This window comes from Coregonus clupeaformis, chromosome 30 (genome assembly GCF_020615455.1).
Source record: "Coregonus clupeaformis isolate EN_2021a chromosome 30, ASM2061545v1, whole genome shotgun sequence".
In the NCBI taxonomy this organism is placed as follows: domain Eukaryota; kingdom Metazoa; phylum Chordata; class Actinopteri; order Salmoniformes; family Salmonidae; genus Coregonus; species Coregonus clupeaformis.
The window spans coordinates 16166817-16186867 of NC_059221.1; the positions used below are offsets into that span (position 1 = coordinate 16166817).

Genomic DNA, 20051 nt, shown 5'->3' on the forward strand with positions numbered 1-20051 from the left:
GGGTCATTATTTCTATATAGCCTACACTTTCTCGTTGTGAACTTCTAACGCGAGTGGGATGGGTATGGGTTAGAGACAGCGATCACACGAGCAGCTGCTCACCGATTTGACAGCTCCGTCCAAAGCAGTTCCACCTCCCGACACCGCCAAAACATCAGCTACGCAGGTTGAATCAAGTCCTTAATCATCCCAAACCAAACTGTTCAATAGCCATACACACCTTGCCTTGGTATTGTCAACATAGAAGATGAACTCCACAGGACGCACTGAGCGCGTGCACATATCAGTCACAATTCATAATGCAAATGTTTTACCATGTCCGATCCCATAGACTTTAGGTAACGTGTAACAATGCCTATTATACATATTTAGCTTATAGTGTTAGTATGAATTTTGATACCTTACTGCTCATTATAGCCTACAGTTATGAACGTTTTATTTTAATAGTTATGTTATAGCCAATACTGTTCATAAATGTAATCTATTACAACCTGAAGCCTAATTTTCATGTGACTACGATGACGTAAAGCCTACAACTGCAGTAGCGTAGCCTACCTTACATAGCGCTAGTGTTCCCCTCACGGCGGTCCAGGGCAAGTAGGCTAATAGCGGAATCACCATGGTATAGGCTGATCAACTCATGTGCATAAATTAGATACTCAAACCACTAACTGACTGTCAGATATACCACATACGATATATACAACTACACAGTCAATATACCTTATTTTGTGGATTATACAATGTAAAATTATACATCAACACATGTCCAGGACTAAGCTACTCGAAAATCAATAGGTTTTATAAATTACCAGCTTATCACAATTCAGCACGCGGCATCCATACCTTGATCCATCGACCTCATGGTGTGGTACTGTGCCCGTCTCCAAGATTCTCTAAACATTTGAAAATAACGTTTAAAAAAATCTATAAAAATGAAAAACTATTCTCCTATCATATCAGTAGAAACCCACTTGCATAAAACAAAGGCAAAATAAAAATGAAGTATTAGACTTCAAATACTCCTTTATAAGTTAAAAAACATGGAGCTAAAATAGACTCCAGCAAGCTATGGTTATGGTTTGAACTTCTTTTCCTTGCTCTAAGGATTATTTGAGTATCAGGAGCGGCTTCCTTCCCTGCTCTGGGTGTTTATAATGGTCCAATGCTGTAAAATAACGGGATTCCCTCAGTGTTTCCTCCTGTTTATGCGCTTTGCCATGGAAACCTGGAATGGCTCCATCTCGGAGACTCAGGGCTTTCCTGCAAAGCCCACACTCAGGAATCCATGACGTCTCCTGCTCCTGCCCAAGGCATTTCTGTGGCTTCTCGCAGACAGTGGCACACAAGAACTTCATTGTAGGGATGTGAAAAAATGACTGTAGGACAGGGACTAAAAAAAAGAAAACAGTAGGCCTATGTATACTATATACAGTAGTACATAACTTTTTTAGGCCACAATGTTATAATGTTTGCTGGTCACTTTACTATAACTTGTGCCTTAACTGAGTTTAAAAAATAAGCAGTAGTCCAGGTAGAGGTCTTCTCAGGTCAAAATAGTTGGATATTGACCTGAACGGACCCGACGACAACCAGACCTAGACACGACCCAAACCCTAACGGGTCCGGATGTAAACCAGACCTGATTGGACCCGAGTGACACATTTATTTTTATCAGCCAAGTTGCTCTTCTGGTTAACGAATAGGTCTTTATATGTTGGCTAGGCCTTCTATAAGTCAATAAATTCACTGTATTAGCGTAAAATAAATATGCTATATTCTGTGCAGCGCTGTGGTCGGGTCCACTTGGGTCTATCTGCTGTAGTTACATAGACCCTATAGCCGCAGTAAGTAGGAGTACAGAGGGTGCCGCAGCACCCCCTGAAAAATCAGAACAAAACAAATAAAAATAAACAATTTGAAAAATTAGTGCACTGGGCCTTTACTAGTCCTGTATTAGCAGACCGATATAGCCATCTGTAGCGTCAGCAAAACATTTTTTTCTGCGGTGCCCCATCTTCCCGCCCCTATGATAGACCCGAGACCTGATGACAATCAAACAGGACCCAACCCAGACCCGAGGGGAAAGTTTGAATTTTGGACCCGGTCCTGGGTCGGGTCTCGGGTATTCGGGTTCGGTTGGACCCGTGAAGACCTCTAGTCCGAGGCTTCCCAAAAACTGGATGAATCAACGTTGTTTCCATGTCATTTCAACCAAATGAATCAATGTGCTGACGTTGAATCAACGTGGAAAACTGACTGGATTTGCAAAACATCATCAACATCAGCATTTTGTCTTTTTTTCACCCAACTTTTTACCTGAAACCAATGACATGGTGAAATGTTTTGTTGATTTCACGTTAGTTGAAAACTCAACCAAATGTAAATCCAAACAAGACGTTAAACTGACATCTGTGCCCAGTGGGTTATGCCTTAAATTCAGTCTGGTTGAATGGCCTGCTTGTCCTGTTGAACATGGAATATTTTTGAGGAATTCTCACAACCACTAATACTATACATTTTCTATTGGAAACTTGCTGTTAATAAGTTGTAGTCTTGTGTCTTGAAGTCACAAATGAGGTGATATAAGACTGGAAAAATTACAAAATCATAGACAGCTAAATTGACCACAGCAAAAATTCCCATTGCAAATAAATGTGGCTTAAGTTACCAATGGAAATAAATGTTTGACTGGAAAGCATCTTACAAAAAACTGAAGATAATTTATAACAGCTAAATAAGAAGAAAGATTGAACTTTTACAAAACATATACAATTCACAGGCACTTGACAGATTAGCCTACATATTACATACATTTCCCTTATGATAGCATATTTCATTTAAGAACAAGACCCTATACTGGCTTCTATGCCAATGGTCAACAATGGCATGTCATTGTTTGGATTGGATGGGATTTTGGCAACACAGTCAGCTCCAGGGGCATCGTCCTTTTATGGACTTTTATTCTGTACATTTGCTACTGTAAGTCTATTCACACTCAATACACAGTTACACACACTGCCAATTAATCACATAATCAAGGTCTAACTGATGCATTTATATCTTGGAAAGGTTTAAGTCATGGGGACCGGGTAACTCAAACCAATAAATGTTTCAAGAAAACCTAATTCAGCGCATTAACAAGTTCACTGTGGTGCCCAGTGGAGTAAGCTGAGGGATGGGACAGAGAAGCCAAGGTAAACTTAGTGGACATAAGTTACAACAACATGCAGGTCTGTATCAGCACTTAATCTCTTGCACACTTCAGTAGCTTGATTCCTTGGCTACATAATACAAAGATAGCTGATTAGATGTAATAATACCTTGTAACAGGATGCACCCAGAGTAAATGGATTACCGTTCACTCATATGGTTGATATACAGGGTAATGTAGTAGTGTATAGCTCTGGGAGGACTTACTTGCCACCATGTACCTGTACCTGAACTCCACCAATACATTTATGGTCTCTCGGGCACTCTTTCAATTGCCAAATGTAACTATTTTCCCACACTCTATAATGACTGTGAGATCCTATGGAGGCCTTCAGAAATCTTTTAAAGTTCTTGTTCATTTAAAGTGGGACTTCCAAGTATCTTTATACCCAATGTGGTATACGTTGTACATTATAGAGAATTAGGCTACTAATTCAGTGCTGACATCAGTGACGTGAGCAGCAGAGCTATCCATAGGAAAATCTGTGTATTATAAGGGACATAATCAGGGATCTGTTTCGAGTTCTGACTTGGATTTAGATGGGTGACTGAAAGGATTTGGGTGGTAGACCCAGACTATCGGGTGAACTAAGTGGCTGCAGTCAGTGACTGTGCTGTAAACCACATAATGCAGAGCATTTATTTTGGGGGTAGCCTAACTCTTCGACCGTCCGAGTTAAATCCCTTGTCTACCAGATGTAAATTCCTCCACAGTTACGTGACTCTTATGTAACTCAAATTATGAATGAGTAAATGAATATGGCATAAGTTTGAGAAGGGAAAACTGACTAAGCCTGTCCAGACGGCCGAGTTTGCACTTCCGTTTTTTTGCCATTAGAACCCACTTTTTCCAAGTTCATGCAGGATTTTCCATCACTGTAAAACAGCTAATTTAGGGAGCGTTGTCTGGGTTATAGCATTACCCCATTTTAGTTTTCCTAGTGCAACATGTGTGTTTCAGTTTTTAAACTAGTGGAGCAGTGGAACTTTGACATGGAAATGCATGGCACATTATAATCATGTCTCATGGAAAGCTTTCGAAGGAAATTCAGATGGCTAAAGGGATGTGTAGACATTTGGCTCCATTTTAGATTCTCCCTAAGAAATCCATAATTCAATTGTCTTATTAAAGGTAGACTCAGCAATATGACATCATCATCGACAAGACTTCTTGCTTACAGACATCAACAACAACAAAAATCCAATCTGCCAAGACTGCCAGCACCCTCTCCCCTCCAATATTGGCAGATTATAATTGTGTTATTGATTTCTGTAAGCAGGAAGTCGCCCCAAATATGATGATGGCAAATTGCTGAGTCTACCTTTAATGTGTTACTTATAGAATTAGGAATTAGTATACTAATAATTACTAGTAATTTAATAATATCTCTATGGTGGTACTGCTGTTTTGTCTTGAGCTTCATTATTTACATAGTTGTAGTGTGTAGCACATTACAATTTACACTATATAGATGTACTAACCAATAGAGAAGCCTCTTGTAAAAAATCCACATTCCTAATTCATTTAGATTTCTGTTTGGACTTCCTGCTCCCTGTTTCAGCCAGTGTTTAGAACTTAATTCCTAAAACCTTCTAAAGTTCTATAAAACCATTCCAAGTTCTTAATGTTGCTGCTTTGACAGAACACTAGTTAACTTAATTAAAATGCTTGGATAGTAGAACCGGGCAGTATATTATGTCATGTGTAATAAGGAATCCTGTTTCTGTTCTGCCACAACTTGTCAGCTCTGGAAAACATTTCCTTATTTATTTTTCCAACTCAATGAACTAATAAGTTCCGTATCAGTATGGAAACTACATGTCCACATCAGATGAAACAATCCACTTATGTAATAGGAGTTTGATCGATACTCTATGTTTGTATAACACATTTCTCTGCTTTAGTCCATAGCTCATGGATTTTTCCCTCTTGAGTACAGGCAACGTTATGAAATCCCATGAAACAATATCCCCTCAGAAAACACTATTCAGTGTCGTAGTACCAAATTTCCGATCCTAACTCATACTGTAACTCCGACATCCTTCGATCACCCATTCGTTAGAAATGCAGAGGGATGACATGTTTCTCTGTTTGTTTCCACGGTAGCCCAGAGGTGTGGAGTTCTTTGGATCAATGGTGAGACTTCTTTATTCAGTGATACATGATAGAGAATAAGCAGCCAGAAACCAAACGTTCAGTCACCTCTGTGCTGTGCCCTGTGCCACTCCTCCACTCAGGCTAACACCCATGGTAGACACCTGGGACCTTGAACTGTCTATCCACCCAGCACCTCAATAACAATAACAACAATGACTACAATAACCTCTGACTCCTATAGGAAGAGCTGCATCTCCTACTTGTAGTACAGTACTACTTCTACCAAAGATGGTGGATAAATGAAGATAGTTCCCTCAGGCATTGTTTGTTTAAGTGGGTGGCTCTCCCATAGACACCAATGTGATAGCAGTCTGCTTAGTTCATTGACTTCCATTGAAACAGGTGTTATAGAAGATTACAATAGGAGGGAATATACAGCAGCTCATCCTTTGCAGTAGTAGTAGGTGCTTAGACCAATCAAAGCATTCCAGTCCTGCCAGGCTATAAATAGCTGTTGAAAAGGGTGTGTGCATGCTCAGCACACTTTCCTATGGTATGTCATCACCAAAATCCGTTGTTTACACTGGGCCAAATAGAATGTGTAGTTGATTGAAGTGCATTGACTGGTTTGTTATGATCTGTCACTTCTGATTTATCCCCACAGTACAGCGAATAGGGGTTTTACATATTTTAAATGAGCTAGGTCGTCCTGCTAATAAACATTTTTTATTTATTAAAATGCTTATTATGCAACTAGCTTCACATCATTGTTTACATGTATTGACTCAAGCCAAAGTAGTTCCTTGGCTTAATATAGTAATTAAAAAGACATTGAAATACAACTGACCTTAACAAACTGCTCCAACAAGGGGCTCTGTTGAACGCTTGAAGCTCAGATGAAAGAGTTCTAGGGGGCATTGCTGTTGATTCTGGGGTGGAATTTCAGTTTTCATGTGGCTGATTAACTTAAATGGTTTATTTTAATTGTATAACCTACGCATTTAGGCCATGGAACAAGAAAAAGTTGGACAGAGAAGCAGGATTTTATTATCCATGTTTTACAGGTTGGACTGAGGCTTGGTTCCAACTAAAACCATTTCTTGAAATCTTGGGAGATTCAATACATTTTAGCTTGTGCATGTTCTAATTTGGTGTGAGGTTTTTCATAAAAAGAAACTGAAAAATGTATTTTATACTAACTGTATTTTATCAGATTAAATCAATCCCATATAACTCCCTATTATGATAAAATCCCTATCTGACATTACATGGTCAAAGAGACAGGCCATAGACTCACCCTTCCACACTGATTGCTACAGGATCTGATTGTCAGAAAGTGTGGCTGACTGTATGAGGACAGCAGCTTTTATTGAGTGTCAGGGACTCCCTCCTCTGGTGAAAATGAGACACACACTGATTTACATAAGGAAGATTTCCTCAGCAGTACAGCCCCAGTCCAGTCTGAGTATACTATAGGCCTAGTTTTACTGGAGGAAACTGTTCTGCTGTACCAAAACCAAGTACTTCAACTAACTCACACAAAGCTAAACATATCAGAAAAAAATTACTACAAAAAAGGATTTCAGAGAAATGACAAGTGGTTTGGTAACTAGAAAGGAAAACAACATGAGATTTATTTTATCACCACCAATATTCACAATTCAACACGATCCTCCCTTTTTGTTCTGCAATTATACCAACACAAAATGATCAAGGTTAATAAATAAAAACGGATTATTTACAATTATGCAAGGCAAAATACTTTAAAAAACAAAACTTTAGAAAGTCAAATAATGTAGTGTCATTCTATCACAATTGAAGGTTTGAAACCTCCAAAGTCCACATTCGAAGAAAAAAAGCATTTCAAATTCAAAGGGTTTGAATAATGTTTGAAATGTCAACTAAAATAAGGAAAGATGAACAGTAGGTCACACACTACAAAATGACTGTAATTCCAACTGAACAAGAAAAGCAGTGAATTGGTAGTTATGACACACTGTATGTAGTCCGACACAAATTATTCACTAATCCTAACAGTAACCCCGTCATGGTATTAGGCTACATCTTTATAATACGCCACATTAGCGAACATAATAGAAATGGGGACATTAGCCTACAACACAATTATTTACACTTTTACACTTTTTGTACCAGTCGTCTCTGAATGTACTGTATGGTAGGAATTGTGAGGAATAGTATGTGAGGAATTCATTACATATTTTTCTTTAAAATGTGCACTAATACGTATTGAAAATCAACACATTCTACTGGGCCATTCACTCTGAGCAGGTGAAAATTGTTCTCTTCTATTCCAGACATGTCTGTGAGAAGAGAAGCACAGGGAATTGTGGGGGCTCAGCTCTAGGTGAGGGGAGAAGGCAGCCGGACAGTGGTCAGAGTATTTTCAGCTATGGCTTGAATTGGCTTCATATCACAACTAAAGTGAATCATGCAATGATACAGTGTGGCCAGAACTGGCGTCAGGAGTGGGCAGTGACCACATGACAGTGTAGCCTACAGACTCCCTGACCTAGTGGACATACAGCTAGTCCGGGGGCCAAAGTGGAACATACGGCTTGGCTACAAAAAGCATCCTGTTAGTGGCTGAATATTGACCATGCTCTTCAGTTTAGACACAATCTATTTTACCATTCACCGTCCCAACGTACGAAATGACAAAGACACACCCTTTGACATCTGAGACAGTGGGTCATCATGCTATAATAAAGAACCAAGCCACCTCCACTTGGCTGGGTTATAGTCGTTGAGTGACGCACAAACAAATACACAAACAGAACCTGATCAGTGCACTGGTTCACTTTGAACCACAGAACTGTTAACATAAAATTGCATCAAGTCCTTGAGAAACGCTACTTCAATGCCAGTGTTAAACATTAACATAATGTGCGTAAAAAACCTTTGAATCTGTAATGCAACTATTATGTTGTTGTAAAAAAAAAAAATATGTATTTCACACTATTTTCCAATGTAACTATAACGATTACTGTTATAAATGTACAATTAAAACATAATTACCAATTCAATGCATTTCAGACTGACAAGCTTGTGTTGTTTTTTATGCAAGTACTGTATGTTAGTCAAATCCAATCAAGCGTTCCTTGTTAGTTCTCTAGGCCTGATGTTTAGATATCAAACATGATTTATATTGTTAATGAGTCCCTGATTAAGAAGTACACAACCCTCTGTTAGATCATTTTGGCACATATTTCCTGATGGTATTCACACATTTTAGACCTGCGACCATGATAAAACACAGAATTCCGGTTACGGTAACCACCAATCCAATCAGTCTGTAAACATACTCAGTCATACTTGTCAGTCTTTACATCTAAACAAGGAAAATAATGTAGACTTACACAACAACTTTCTCTCTTCTCAAATCAAACATTTTTTCTTCCCACACCATCTCTTCCAATTGCACATGAACCTTTAAGAATAAATTAAAGGGGAAGGGAACCCTTTAGGTTCTTATAAAGCGCAGGCTCTGTTAGATGAGAGAAGTACGGAGGAGTTCGAGCAGAGACCTCTCTCCCCATGCACAGAAGCAGGGCTGGGGTTACTGTATGATGGTGGTGGGGACCGTTGCCTCCTCGTCCCTCTCTAGGAGGTGAGCTTGGAGTAGTTGGGCGGTGAGAAGCGTCTGCGCAGGTACTTGAGGATGTAGAGGGGTAGACAGCTCACCAGGGTGATGACTGTCACCTTCCACAGGAACGACAGCGTGGCGATGAAATATACATCTAGAAACAGCCAAGGAAAGAGAGGGCAGGATGGTGGGTCATTTAAGCAAATATGTTTTATATATGAGGAATTGAGTATGTATGACTTAATGTAATCAGGTTAGTATGACTACTGTTTGTATTTCAGTTGCCACTACTCAGTTCATTTAGTGACTAGGGGGGAGACCTAGCATCTAAATATATATGGCAGATGAGGGAAATGGCTTGCCATGTAACTGACTTGCATTCAAGCTGTTCCATTCAAGGACATAATGTACCTTTGGTGTCACTTGTGACGTTAAAAGTTTAAATGGCCTCTCTTTTACGATAGAGAAGGATGAGAAGGGCACTTTTGACCACGTTCAAGTCATAATGCTCAGTGGTCTGAAATTGACCTTCACACCCCACAAAAAGGTCTAAAATAGCATTTGGAAAAAGCAAATAGAGACTGTGGAGTAAATTATTGGAATCTATGCAACTACTGCATTTGTACACAGCCAGCCTAAGAACCCAAATCTGATTTTCTTTCTATATCAAAATATTTTTTTCTGACTGTCCACACTCAGTTTTACATGTGACCCATATCAGATTTGCGCATTCACACAGATGTAGCCTCTGAAGTAGCACACAAATGCAATGCTCATTTCATGTCACTGTTCCTTTACATTTGGGGTGGTTGTCATGGTAACAACAGGTCATGTCCAAAAAAACAACAACACTTGAGCAAAAAAATCTTATCCGAGTGCCAGACAGAGGTCACATATGGAGGATCCGGTTTGTATCAGGATTCAGATCCACATATGGAGGTGGTGTAAATCGGAAGTCAAAAGATCAGATTCCATGTGGTTTTTCACTATTTACCCATTAGGGAAAATATCAGAAAGGTATCAGATATGCAAATAATTGGCAAAATATCTGAATTAAGCTGCCTGTGTAAACAAAACCTTAGGCTTTTTAAGTGACAAACCACGGTTTGCATAAATAAAACACTCAATTATAGCTTTATAAAATTCTATAGAAAGCAGAGTGTGATGTTCGACATGTGGTACAGTAGTTTCTGAGCTACAGCCTCTGTTTGGTCATAAACACAAAGACCTTGGCCAGTGTGTGTGTGGTAGCTGAAGCAGGAAACTAACATGAGACTTTGGCATTTCCACTTCAACACTCTAGCATGCCGGTGGCTGGCTGCGCTCCTCTGGTACTATTTGTTACTTTATTCACCTTTAGCAGGACTTCCTACTGACAGTACATTCCAGGTCCCAGCCAGCCCAGGGCTAACTGGACACCAGAGGCACTGTATACATGGAGAAGACCCTGTCATCACTGAATGCTGACGTAAGAATCCAAGGGCAGGGACTCTGGGAAAGCCCATTACAATCAATCTATCACTGAGTACAGGTAAATACAATTGTGGCTGCATTATTTTGCTTCATCAGTATCAAAATTCCTGACATAGGAATTCTTTGGCCATTAAAAGTGTGGGGGTGTACGCATGAGCGTTTACCCACATATGAACTTGTGCAGGAAGACGAGCAAGGCAACGTAACAGGCTACGCTGAAGAGTCTGTGTGTGTGTGTGTGTGCATGTTTGAGCACAGTATGTATGTTTACGCACCTATGAATTCGTGCAGGAAGACGAGCGAAGCGATGTAGCAGGCCAGACTGAGTAGCTCGGCTACGATCATGAGCCAGTGCCATGTCTGGATGGTGAGCGCCACCATCAGCAGCTCAGTGAGGATCAGTGAGGTGAAGGAGATGGCCACGATGTGGACAAACTCTGACTCAAACAGCAGCAATGCCCCATACATGATGATACTGCCTAAGGAGCACAGAGAACAGGCAGCACAATGTCAAGAGCACTGCCATTGCATTGGTGTGTAGCTGTATATATGTTTGTTAATTGTCGAATAAATGAAATCAATCAATCAATAAATCAAACAACCGGCAGACACTTTGGAGCCATTAAAAAGCTGATTGAGTGGCTAAATATGTTGGATCATAATTTGACCAGTTTCTCACAGGAGTAAAATGACTCCTGCAGCAGGAGGATTTGATTATAAAAAAATAAGTGATAACTACCGGGAAATTCGTTTTGATAGGCTACAGTAGGCTATAGTTTAGGTGTTAGATCTAGTGAGAGAAATGATAACTGCGGGTTTTCAGTAAATGTATGTAAATCACAAGGCTCATTTGAATTCATGCGGCACAAGAAAATTCTCTGCGACAGAGTGACAAAATTAGATACAACACCTGTAACTGTAATGTTCAACATGAACCTTGGCTCTGCTTATTCTGTTATCTTATCAAGAGCAATGGACAATTGAAATACAACTAAGAAAGTTTTCAACACAGTACAACCAGATGTATATATTTTGCATTAAAAAAATAAGGGAATCGATGTCAAGATTTCTCACAGTTTCCCATGTCAGGAAGAGGAAAAGGAAGTTTTTCACTTTTCCATCTTTTTTTAACACTTCCATAACCTCTCTGATTGTTAATGTGACCTTTAAAACGGGACGTAAAACCCCACTTCCTGCGATTGAAAATGTAATTAATACCAACAGACCTAACATGGGTTGTATCATAGTTATGAATTGAATACAGCAGCATTCTCATCACTGAGTAAAAATTGTGGAGGGGTCAGGACCAGACAGAAGTAATTTTTCTGTTAGACATTCGTATACATTTGACAATAAAATAATATTTTTCTCATTATTATTATTTTAAAAAAGCATACAAAACATTGCCTCCGTGGAAAACTGTAATGGAATAAATACCAAACAACCCACCAATGGCCTTAAACACAGAAACCAGGCCCACTCAATGGCAAATAAGAATCAAAAAGGATCATGGCTAAGGATCTTCCATCAACTGGAATATTCTGCCAAACAAACTATTTGGAAAGGGAAAGGTGGGAGGTAGGGATTGAGCACTGAGCGGTAGACAAAAGGTTTAGGGGTGTAGCTTTGGATGATTCTGGCAACGCCTTTGCAACACAAATGGCCTGTGTTGGAAAACAACCTTAGGTTATTTAACATTTACAAAGCACAGACATAAATAAACTCTACTACTAGCAATTAAGAAGAAAATATGTGGGCTGGTGGGGAGCATCATGGATCCTCCACCACAGGGCAGGGCCGTTTCTAAAGTAGTAACTGTGTGAGAGAGGCCTAAGGGATTAGTTGTTTTCCAACAACAAAACATAACAAAATCCCTATCTATAGGAATGCATATCAACAAATACTCAAGCTACCTAATGTATCATTATTTCCACAACCAACTTACCTTGATAAATACTTATTAGTACCCATATCAAAAACGTCTTAAAGGACAGAGGTCGACCCTGAAAGGAGGAATAATAGAACGATTTGAACAATTAATCCACACACAATAACTAGTAAAGATTTAATGAAAACTGAAATATGTGCAAATATGTGTTTGTAAAGTATTCTCGAGTGTGAAGAGAAGTTTATGCAGTATGTATTAAAACAATTTTTGCCTGCTATAACACAATGCAAATGATACAGCCAATAAAGACATGAATTACCTTTAGGAGATCCTTATATAACTCAGGATAGAGCATGGCTACTTCTGACTGCACATCTTTATCCAACACAAGGGAGAACACAGGGAACATGGTGTAGATGGTGGAGTAGCTAAAATAAAGAACATTCACAAAAAGTATTTGCAGATTGCAGACGATAGTAGAGAATTTGAAATGCTATTATTAATTTTTTTACAAAAAGAACATGAATTTTCTCAGGCACCTCATTACCAGACATTAACTGCCATAGAACATTAACTGTAGAATGTAAAATAGTTTACTTTAGGATTGAAGCTTCACGTATGGTTATGTGGCTACTAATATCAATTGTCACATATTTCAGTACAGTTCTCTGACCTCCATTCTAAGGCTGGACAGAGAGGGTTTTGATGAGTCAGTAGGGTTCAAGTCATCTCATAGTAGTTTCATAGCAACACTACGTCAACACAATCTAAATATCAACAAAACATGGAGCTAACACATAGCTGAAATGCCATTGTGAAGATCAGCTCACCCAATAATGAGGAATCCTTGGTAGAGGGGTACAGAGGCAAAGTAGAAGACAGAGGAGAACACAGCCTGGGGGAGGAAGAAGAGATCATGAATGAGTAATCATTACTGTATGTAAAACTTGTGTGCTTAACTTTGTATTGAGAACTGTAATACACAACACCATTGACACGATTTGCCCAAACTATCTACACGTTACTTTAATCTAAAAATGAGTTAATTGATTGAAGTAATAGCCCTAAGAATAGGTTATAAAAGTGAAGTAGTAAACCTAGTATTATCACTCTGTCGAGGCACTACTTCTACTACGTAGTTTAGAACACTGACTAACACTGAATACTAGTATGATGCTACATGGTTGGAACAGCAGCCAGGCATAGAGCTGGGCCAGCTCATGCCCTATACCAAACAGTTAACAGCTGTGGTTGTGGGCAGCGTTAATCCGAGACACATGGGGGCCTCCCCTAACTAGTGAGTCTATGGCCTGGTGACTCACATGGCTTTCCCTTTTTCCTTGGTCTGGCAGACTAGCAGGCTGAAGAGCTGGGGCTGGATGCTTGGGCTGTGGTACTCACAAGGGCTGAGGCTGGGGGTTGACACTGAAGGCTGGGGCCTCCCAGAAGAGCTCCTGGGGTCCCCTACTCTGACTCACTCTCCACTCTGCTCCAACTCACTATGCCTGGCCCTAGGTACCCTCACTGCCCACTGGAACTGGGGCTCTGGGGCTGGTGCTGCAGGCTCACAAAGAAGCTTCTGGCACTCCGTATCCTGACTCACTCCACAACCGCTCCACCCTTTGGTACCCTGGTCCTGCCTACCTGCATGGTGCTGATGCACAGGCTCCGGTGGATGACAAACTGGGAGAGGCCGGCGGATCTCTTGTAGCTGTTTCGCCCGTGGACCATGAGGAGTCGGCCCAAGTGCTTGAACTGAGTCACAGAGAAGTCTGCAGCCAGAGATGCCTGCTTCCCTTCCTGTCAACGAACAACATGGTGGTGGAAAATAAGATACATTTTCAAAAGGTTAGCAAAGGTCTTCTTTAACCAGAATAACACTTTTTACGAGTGTATATAAAGAGTAGTTGGTCCAAAAGTTTAGAGGAAAAGTTTAAACTAAGTGATCAACTGAAAAGTGGAATGCCAAACTGCCACTTTGAGTAAATATAGTTCCCTATTTCTGCCAATAATTACCAACTATTGAGTTTATGTGGAGCTGTTGTCTGTATTTGCTGGAGCAATCTGTCAATGATGTAGGAACTCTGCATGGTTGACCTGTCAGCACTACAGTTCATGCAGTCCCAATCAGAACAGAAGACAATACCACTCTGTCACATTCATTTCCTCTACACCCATGACATGCTTTCACACAGTCAAAAAGGAATCATCTGTGCATGATATGACATAAACAAGTGACAAATGTATGTTAAAAGATGCTCTGGCCAGATGGAAGCCAACTCTCAGGAAACACACAACACATTCCGATGGCAGAGAGAGAGTGTGTGTGTGAGTGAAAGCAGAGCATCAAGGCGACAGGGACAGAGAGATTCTTACTTTGCCCTCCACTCCCACGCCACAGTCGGCTTCCTGGATCATGCTGACATCGTTTCCTCCGTCCCCTAAGAGAAAACAAACAGATATCAGTGGAGGTGTCAGGAGGAATACGTCTGTTAATGTGACTCACAAGAGAGAGGGCTCTGTGTGTGTGTGTGTGTGTGTGTGTGTGTGTGTGTGTGTGTGTGTGTGTGTGTGTGTGCGCGACTCCCTCGATCTGACGTCTGCAAACTGTTCATCAAGTTTATATCATGAAAACAATACCATTCAATATCTTTAACGTACAGATCAGTAACCCTGCAGTGAAATGTAATTGGAGAGTTTCAGTGAGCTGAATTGTTAACTCTGTAACTCTGTAATGTCCCAATAGAGAAAAGCTTGGGGCTGACACTGGGGAGACTCACCTACAGCACAGGTGAGTTTGCCTGTGCGCTCCTGCAGCAGCCGGACTATCTGGGCCTTTTGGGTCGGAGCGCAGCGACAACACACCACCGCAGGACACTGACACGCCAGCTCCATAAACTCATACTCATAGAACTTCAGACACACCTGCAGGAGAAGCAGAGTATGACAAAGGAGGTTTGAACAACAAGCCAGGGGCCAATGACCAACTGTAGCTTATGTCTGGATCTTTATCAATGATATAGGTTCCTTCCTCAACGTCTGCTACATTTATGTAGGAAGTTGTCAATTGAGACCCAAAACAATGCAGCAGTGTGATTGGATAAGACTCAAAACAAGTTGAGGTTTCTCAAGTGTTTCAAGTGAGACTTTTTCCCATGTTAGACTGACTCTTACCAATACCACAGCCACCACTAAAGGCCTCTTCAGTAACAGTGCTTTGGTTTGGTTTACACAGACAAGGTCAAATGTTCAGAGTGAGGACGGTGCTCAGCTTACCTCCAGTGAGTCCCCTGATATGACCAGAGCACAGTCGTGTTTCCTCCTGAAAGCGTTGAGCTCCAAGTGGGCCTCTCCTCGCGTCGTCACCTAGGACCACAGACAGTACAGGGCTTACCATCACGGTCACAGACACACAGACATACAGATGGCTATCTAACCCACAGCAGCAGGAGTAGCTGCTCTCCTTACTGCAACTGTCATCCACACTCCAGATTAGCATCAGGGTGAACTGATCAACTGTCAACTGAGCATACAAACCATAGCCATAACTGTTGAACATGTGATTTGAAATGCCAAAGTAAGTTATAAAACCATAAGGAGAACCAGGACATGAACCAGCTCAACCATGGCTCATTTTGTGGGTTTCTATAGACTACTATTTATTATCAAATATGGAGGTTGATTGTGCTGACATTGCAATAGGGCACATTAACAAGAAAACATCCCATTGTTTCTGCAACTCTGTCAAACTTATATGTGGACTCAAAATACCAGAAATGTGGAACTGGAAATGACCACAAGACATCAATCTGTCAACCAATGTTCTGCACTGGTATGGCTATATTCCTCTCCTATTGCCTGTTCATACGGCAAGTCGTCAACCCAGGTGCCATTTGTGTCAAACCAGGAAGCCAATAGCAGATGCCCTGGCTATTGGACCACTCAACAGTCACAGCCCCTGCCCTGCTCCGCTGGGAGAAGCAAGGGGACTGTTTTCATGCTGTGCCAGCCATTGTTATCCTCTTCCAGTAACAACTGTTGTACACAACTCCTAACATTCCTATTTCAGGCAAGCTCTCCTTTTCTGCAACTGGAGATCAGCCAAAAGGGAAGTCAAAGGACTATCAAAGCAATAGTGCAGTTTGAGAGCTAAGCCTGCAAAACAAATTAGGAAGTTAGGTTCTCTGTCTTTGTGTTCCCCCAGGGAGTGGTTCAGCTGGTCCTTACCGGCCTGTTTCCAGACCTGGGTTCAAATACTGTTTGAAATCGTTCAAATACGAGTGTTTGCTTTAGCCTGCCTGGAGCGTCGGGTTGGCAGGGTTTGTACTTCTGGGACCTATCTATTGGTTATATTGCAACAGGGAAGATCATTCAACCAAAGCTAAAGTATATTAAATGATTTCAAATAGTATTTGAACCCAGATCTGGAGAGCTCAGGTCTGTTTTACACTGGCTTGGATTGGATGCTTATTCCTGTGTGAGGTATTTATTGTTGGGCCTGCCAGTTATCCAACGGATCTTGGCTGGGCTGGGGGACTACATTACCACCGCTCTGGGCATTCACAACACAGAGGATGGATGTCCCAATAAGGTCAGGGCAGACAGGAAACTGTGGATGGCCCTGTGAACTAGGAATTACTCTTTATGCTAAAGCTATTTATTCTAATCCACAATATATATGATATTCAATTTACAGTTATTAAACAGAAAAATGCCCTCTACTGCTTCTCCACTCACCGATCTAAAGATGTGAATGTCCTGGTTGCGGGTCACCAGATGGGCGTTCTTAGCCGTGCACGTGGCTGTTTCCAGCTTGTCTCCAGTTAACATCCACACCTACACAGGTAATAACGTTTTTAAATGACATTTCTGTGTGATTAACATGTTTTACTTTTCTTATCCACATTCAAACAATGACACAACACATAACAACAGCTACAGAGGCCACAAAGCCCAGGGATAAATAAAGTGTATTGAAGTGAAGTGCTAAGTGTTGTTGCTATGCGTCAGTCTCCCCCTGCCCCGGTGACCCCTGCCCCCTGACCTTGATGCCTGCGTTGCGTAGGATCTCCAGGGTGGGCCGTACATCAGCCTGAAGCTGATCCTCTACCCCCGTCAGACATAGCAGCTCCATCTCCATCTCCAGGCTCTCGATCACTGTGGCAACCTTCAGAGACCGGTCGTGCACACTCAGCTTGGCCTGGATGTATCGGGCCTGTGGGTGAAGAAAGTAACAGGGGAGAAATATGGAGAAAAGATTTGGATTGGATGCCTAAAATATGTGAATATAGCATGTTGGAGTTTAACTAGATTGATTTATCAACTGTCAGACATACAAATTCGTCAAATGTAACATGTTCTGGGTGGTTAGAGGAATAACAACAACATCGATCAGCAAGTAAACGCCCAGCAGTCTCCAGCTCAGAAGGCAATTTTCAGAGTGAGATAAAGCAAAAACTATCTGAGTGACTCACTCAGGAACACAAACTCTGTGTGTGAGTCACTTAGATAGTGAGTCACCACCGCCCACCAGCCAGCTCACAAAATTATACACTCCAGCAATGGGGCTGGGGCTGCATGGGAAACACTGACTGCCCAGCTCGCCCTGAGAATGTGTGTGTGTGTGTGTGTGATCTGAGCACCAAACAACACACTGACATTTGAAGAACAATGGTGAAAGTATCTGTGGAAACTATTTCGTTTTTGTATTTGTTGTTGTTGGCAGGTACTAGGTTGATATTCAGGACATTTTTTTTATTTTACTTTTATTTAACTAGGCAAGTCAGTTAAGAACAAATTCTTATTTACAATGACGGCCTACACCGGCCAAACCTGGACGACGCTGGGCCAATTGTGCGCTGCCCTATGGGACTACCAATCACAGCCGGTTGTGATACAGCCTGGAATCGAACCAAGGGGTCTGTAGTGACGCCTCAAGCACTGAGATACAGTGCCTTAGACCGCTGCGCCACTCGGGAGTCCTAAGGAAGGACATGACAAAACCTGTACAGTGCGTGCTTTGTTGAGGAATATAAATGAATTAGTTATAAATTGAGTGTACAAAACATTAGTTACACCTTCATAATATTGAGTTGCACCCCCTTTTGCCCTCAGAACAGCCTGAATTAGTCGGGGCATAGACTCTACAAGGTGTTGAAAGCGTTCCACAGGGATGCTGGCCCATGTTGACTCCAATGCTTCCCACAGTTGTGTCAAGTCGGCTGGATGTCCTTTGGGTGGTGGACCATTCTTGATACACACGGGAAACTGTTGAGCGTGGAAAACCCAACAGCGTTGCAGTTCTTGACACACTCAAACCAGTGTGCCTGGCACCTACTACCATAACCCGTTCAAAGGCACTTACATATTTTGTCTTGCCCATTCACCCTATGACTGGCTGGCACACATACACAATCCATGTCTCAATTGAATCAAGGCTTAAAAATCCTTCTTTAACCTGTCTCCTCCCCTTCATCTATACTGATTGAAGTGGATTTAACAAGTGACATCAATAAGAGATCATAGCTTTCACCTGGATTCACCTGGTCAGTCTGTTTTGTACACTCAGTGTATATTATCATCCTACAAAAAATTATTTGACTGAAATCTCCTCGAGATTGTGAGGAGTGGTAACCAACACAATGATTAACTGGGGCACAACAACACAAGAAGAGAGAGTTGCATCAACTAGTAAAAGTTAACAATGAATGTTGTTATAACTGCTATAACACACCCGGTATCATCTTACATTCTCAGAAATCAAAATGAATTCCCCTTCTGTTTATGACCCTGTCATAATAAAACCAATACCATGTAGGAATTAACCTACTGAGTCCTTTTGACCTGCTATGTGGATGTGCATACAGAAGCCAACTTAAACCAAGATGGATACCCTGGGCTTCAGTCTCACTAATGAGTTTGCCAAATGGATATGAAACACTGAAATGTCAAGGTCGCTGACGGTGGGCTTGGTTACTCAGGACAGTCAATTCATTCTCCATCTAAACAACATCCTCCTTCTGTTGGCTTTGGTTATGGCACAGTCCCTACCATTAAGTCCCATACCCTATGGATCAACGTGATGACAGTTACATTTAAGCTCATTCAAAGACAGAGAGGGAATGCTACTAACCTCAAAGTCTTGGTACTGTTCCTCTGTTAGAGACTTCTTAGAAACAACCAGGACCCTCAGACCTTCCCTGGCCATATTTCCACACTGGAAGAAAGCAAAAAGCAAAAGCATCACCAAAATATTAATATCAGAACAAAATGTTCAAAACATACACAACGTCTCTGAACCATCCCAATAAAAAGGGTAAATTGACAGCTACCGCTATAGATGACCGCAACACGATATATAAAAATCATGGTGGTCTTTTATTCAAACTAAAATGACTTGTTCTAGACTAGAGGAAGGAAAACATACCTCTTCTTCCAGCCAATCGTTATACTGGACGATGCCAGCCATCACCACATCTGCACCCTTCATGTAGAAGCTAATCTCTCCTGTAGACTCATCCTGTAAAACAGACCATTCACTGTCATTACCTTAATTCCATGCTTGACAAACAAAATAGAAGAAAAACATTCACATCAATCAATAAGGTACACTCCGGGGTTTCCCCCTGACTCTCAGCACTTGTGTAGGGATGCACATAAAATATGAGTTTATTATTGTCGGTTGGTTGTTTAGAAAGGGAAACTTATTTTGGTGTTGATGATCACAAGGGGTCTCAGACGTGTTTGAAAATATTTTCTCGAGGAACCCAAGTTCA

The 20051-nt window shown here is 41.2% G+C and overlaps 1 protein-coding gene across 1 annotated transcript in view; it reads right to left on the reverse strand.

Moving 5' to 3' along the window:
- Positions 1–6912: 6912 nt before the first annotated feature.
- The window catches only part of LOC121545781 (probable phospholipid-transporting ATPase IIA), a 39437-nt gene continuing 26298 nt past the window's right edge, over positions 6913–20051 (reverse strand). Inside the window, exons 16-28 of the mRNA XM_041856606.2 lie at positions 19703–19795; positions 19409–19492; positions 17321–17491; positions 17014–17112; positions 15553–15642; positions 15057–15201; positions 14653–14717; positions 13921–14076; positions 13107–13171; positions 12596–12704; positions 12334–12391; positions 10664–10867; positions 6913–9069 (exon numbers count right to left, since the gene is read on the reverse strand). Of these exons, the coding sequence (XP_041712540.1) occupies positions 8933–9069; positions 10664–10867; positions 12334–12391; positions 12596–12704; positions 13107–13171; positions 13921–14076; positions 14653–14717; positions 15057–15201; positions 15553–15642; positions 17014–17112; positions 17321–17491; positions 19409–19492; positions 19703–19795 (1476 nt within the window). The 3' untranslated portion in view covers positions 6913–8932. The remainder of the gene's footprint in view (positions 9070–10663; positions 10868–12333; positions 12392–12595; positions 12705–13106; positions 13172–13920; positions 14077–14652; positions 14718–15056; positions 15202–15552; positions 15643–17013; positions 17113–17320; positions 17492–19408; positions 19493–19702; positions 19796–20051) is intronic.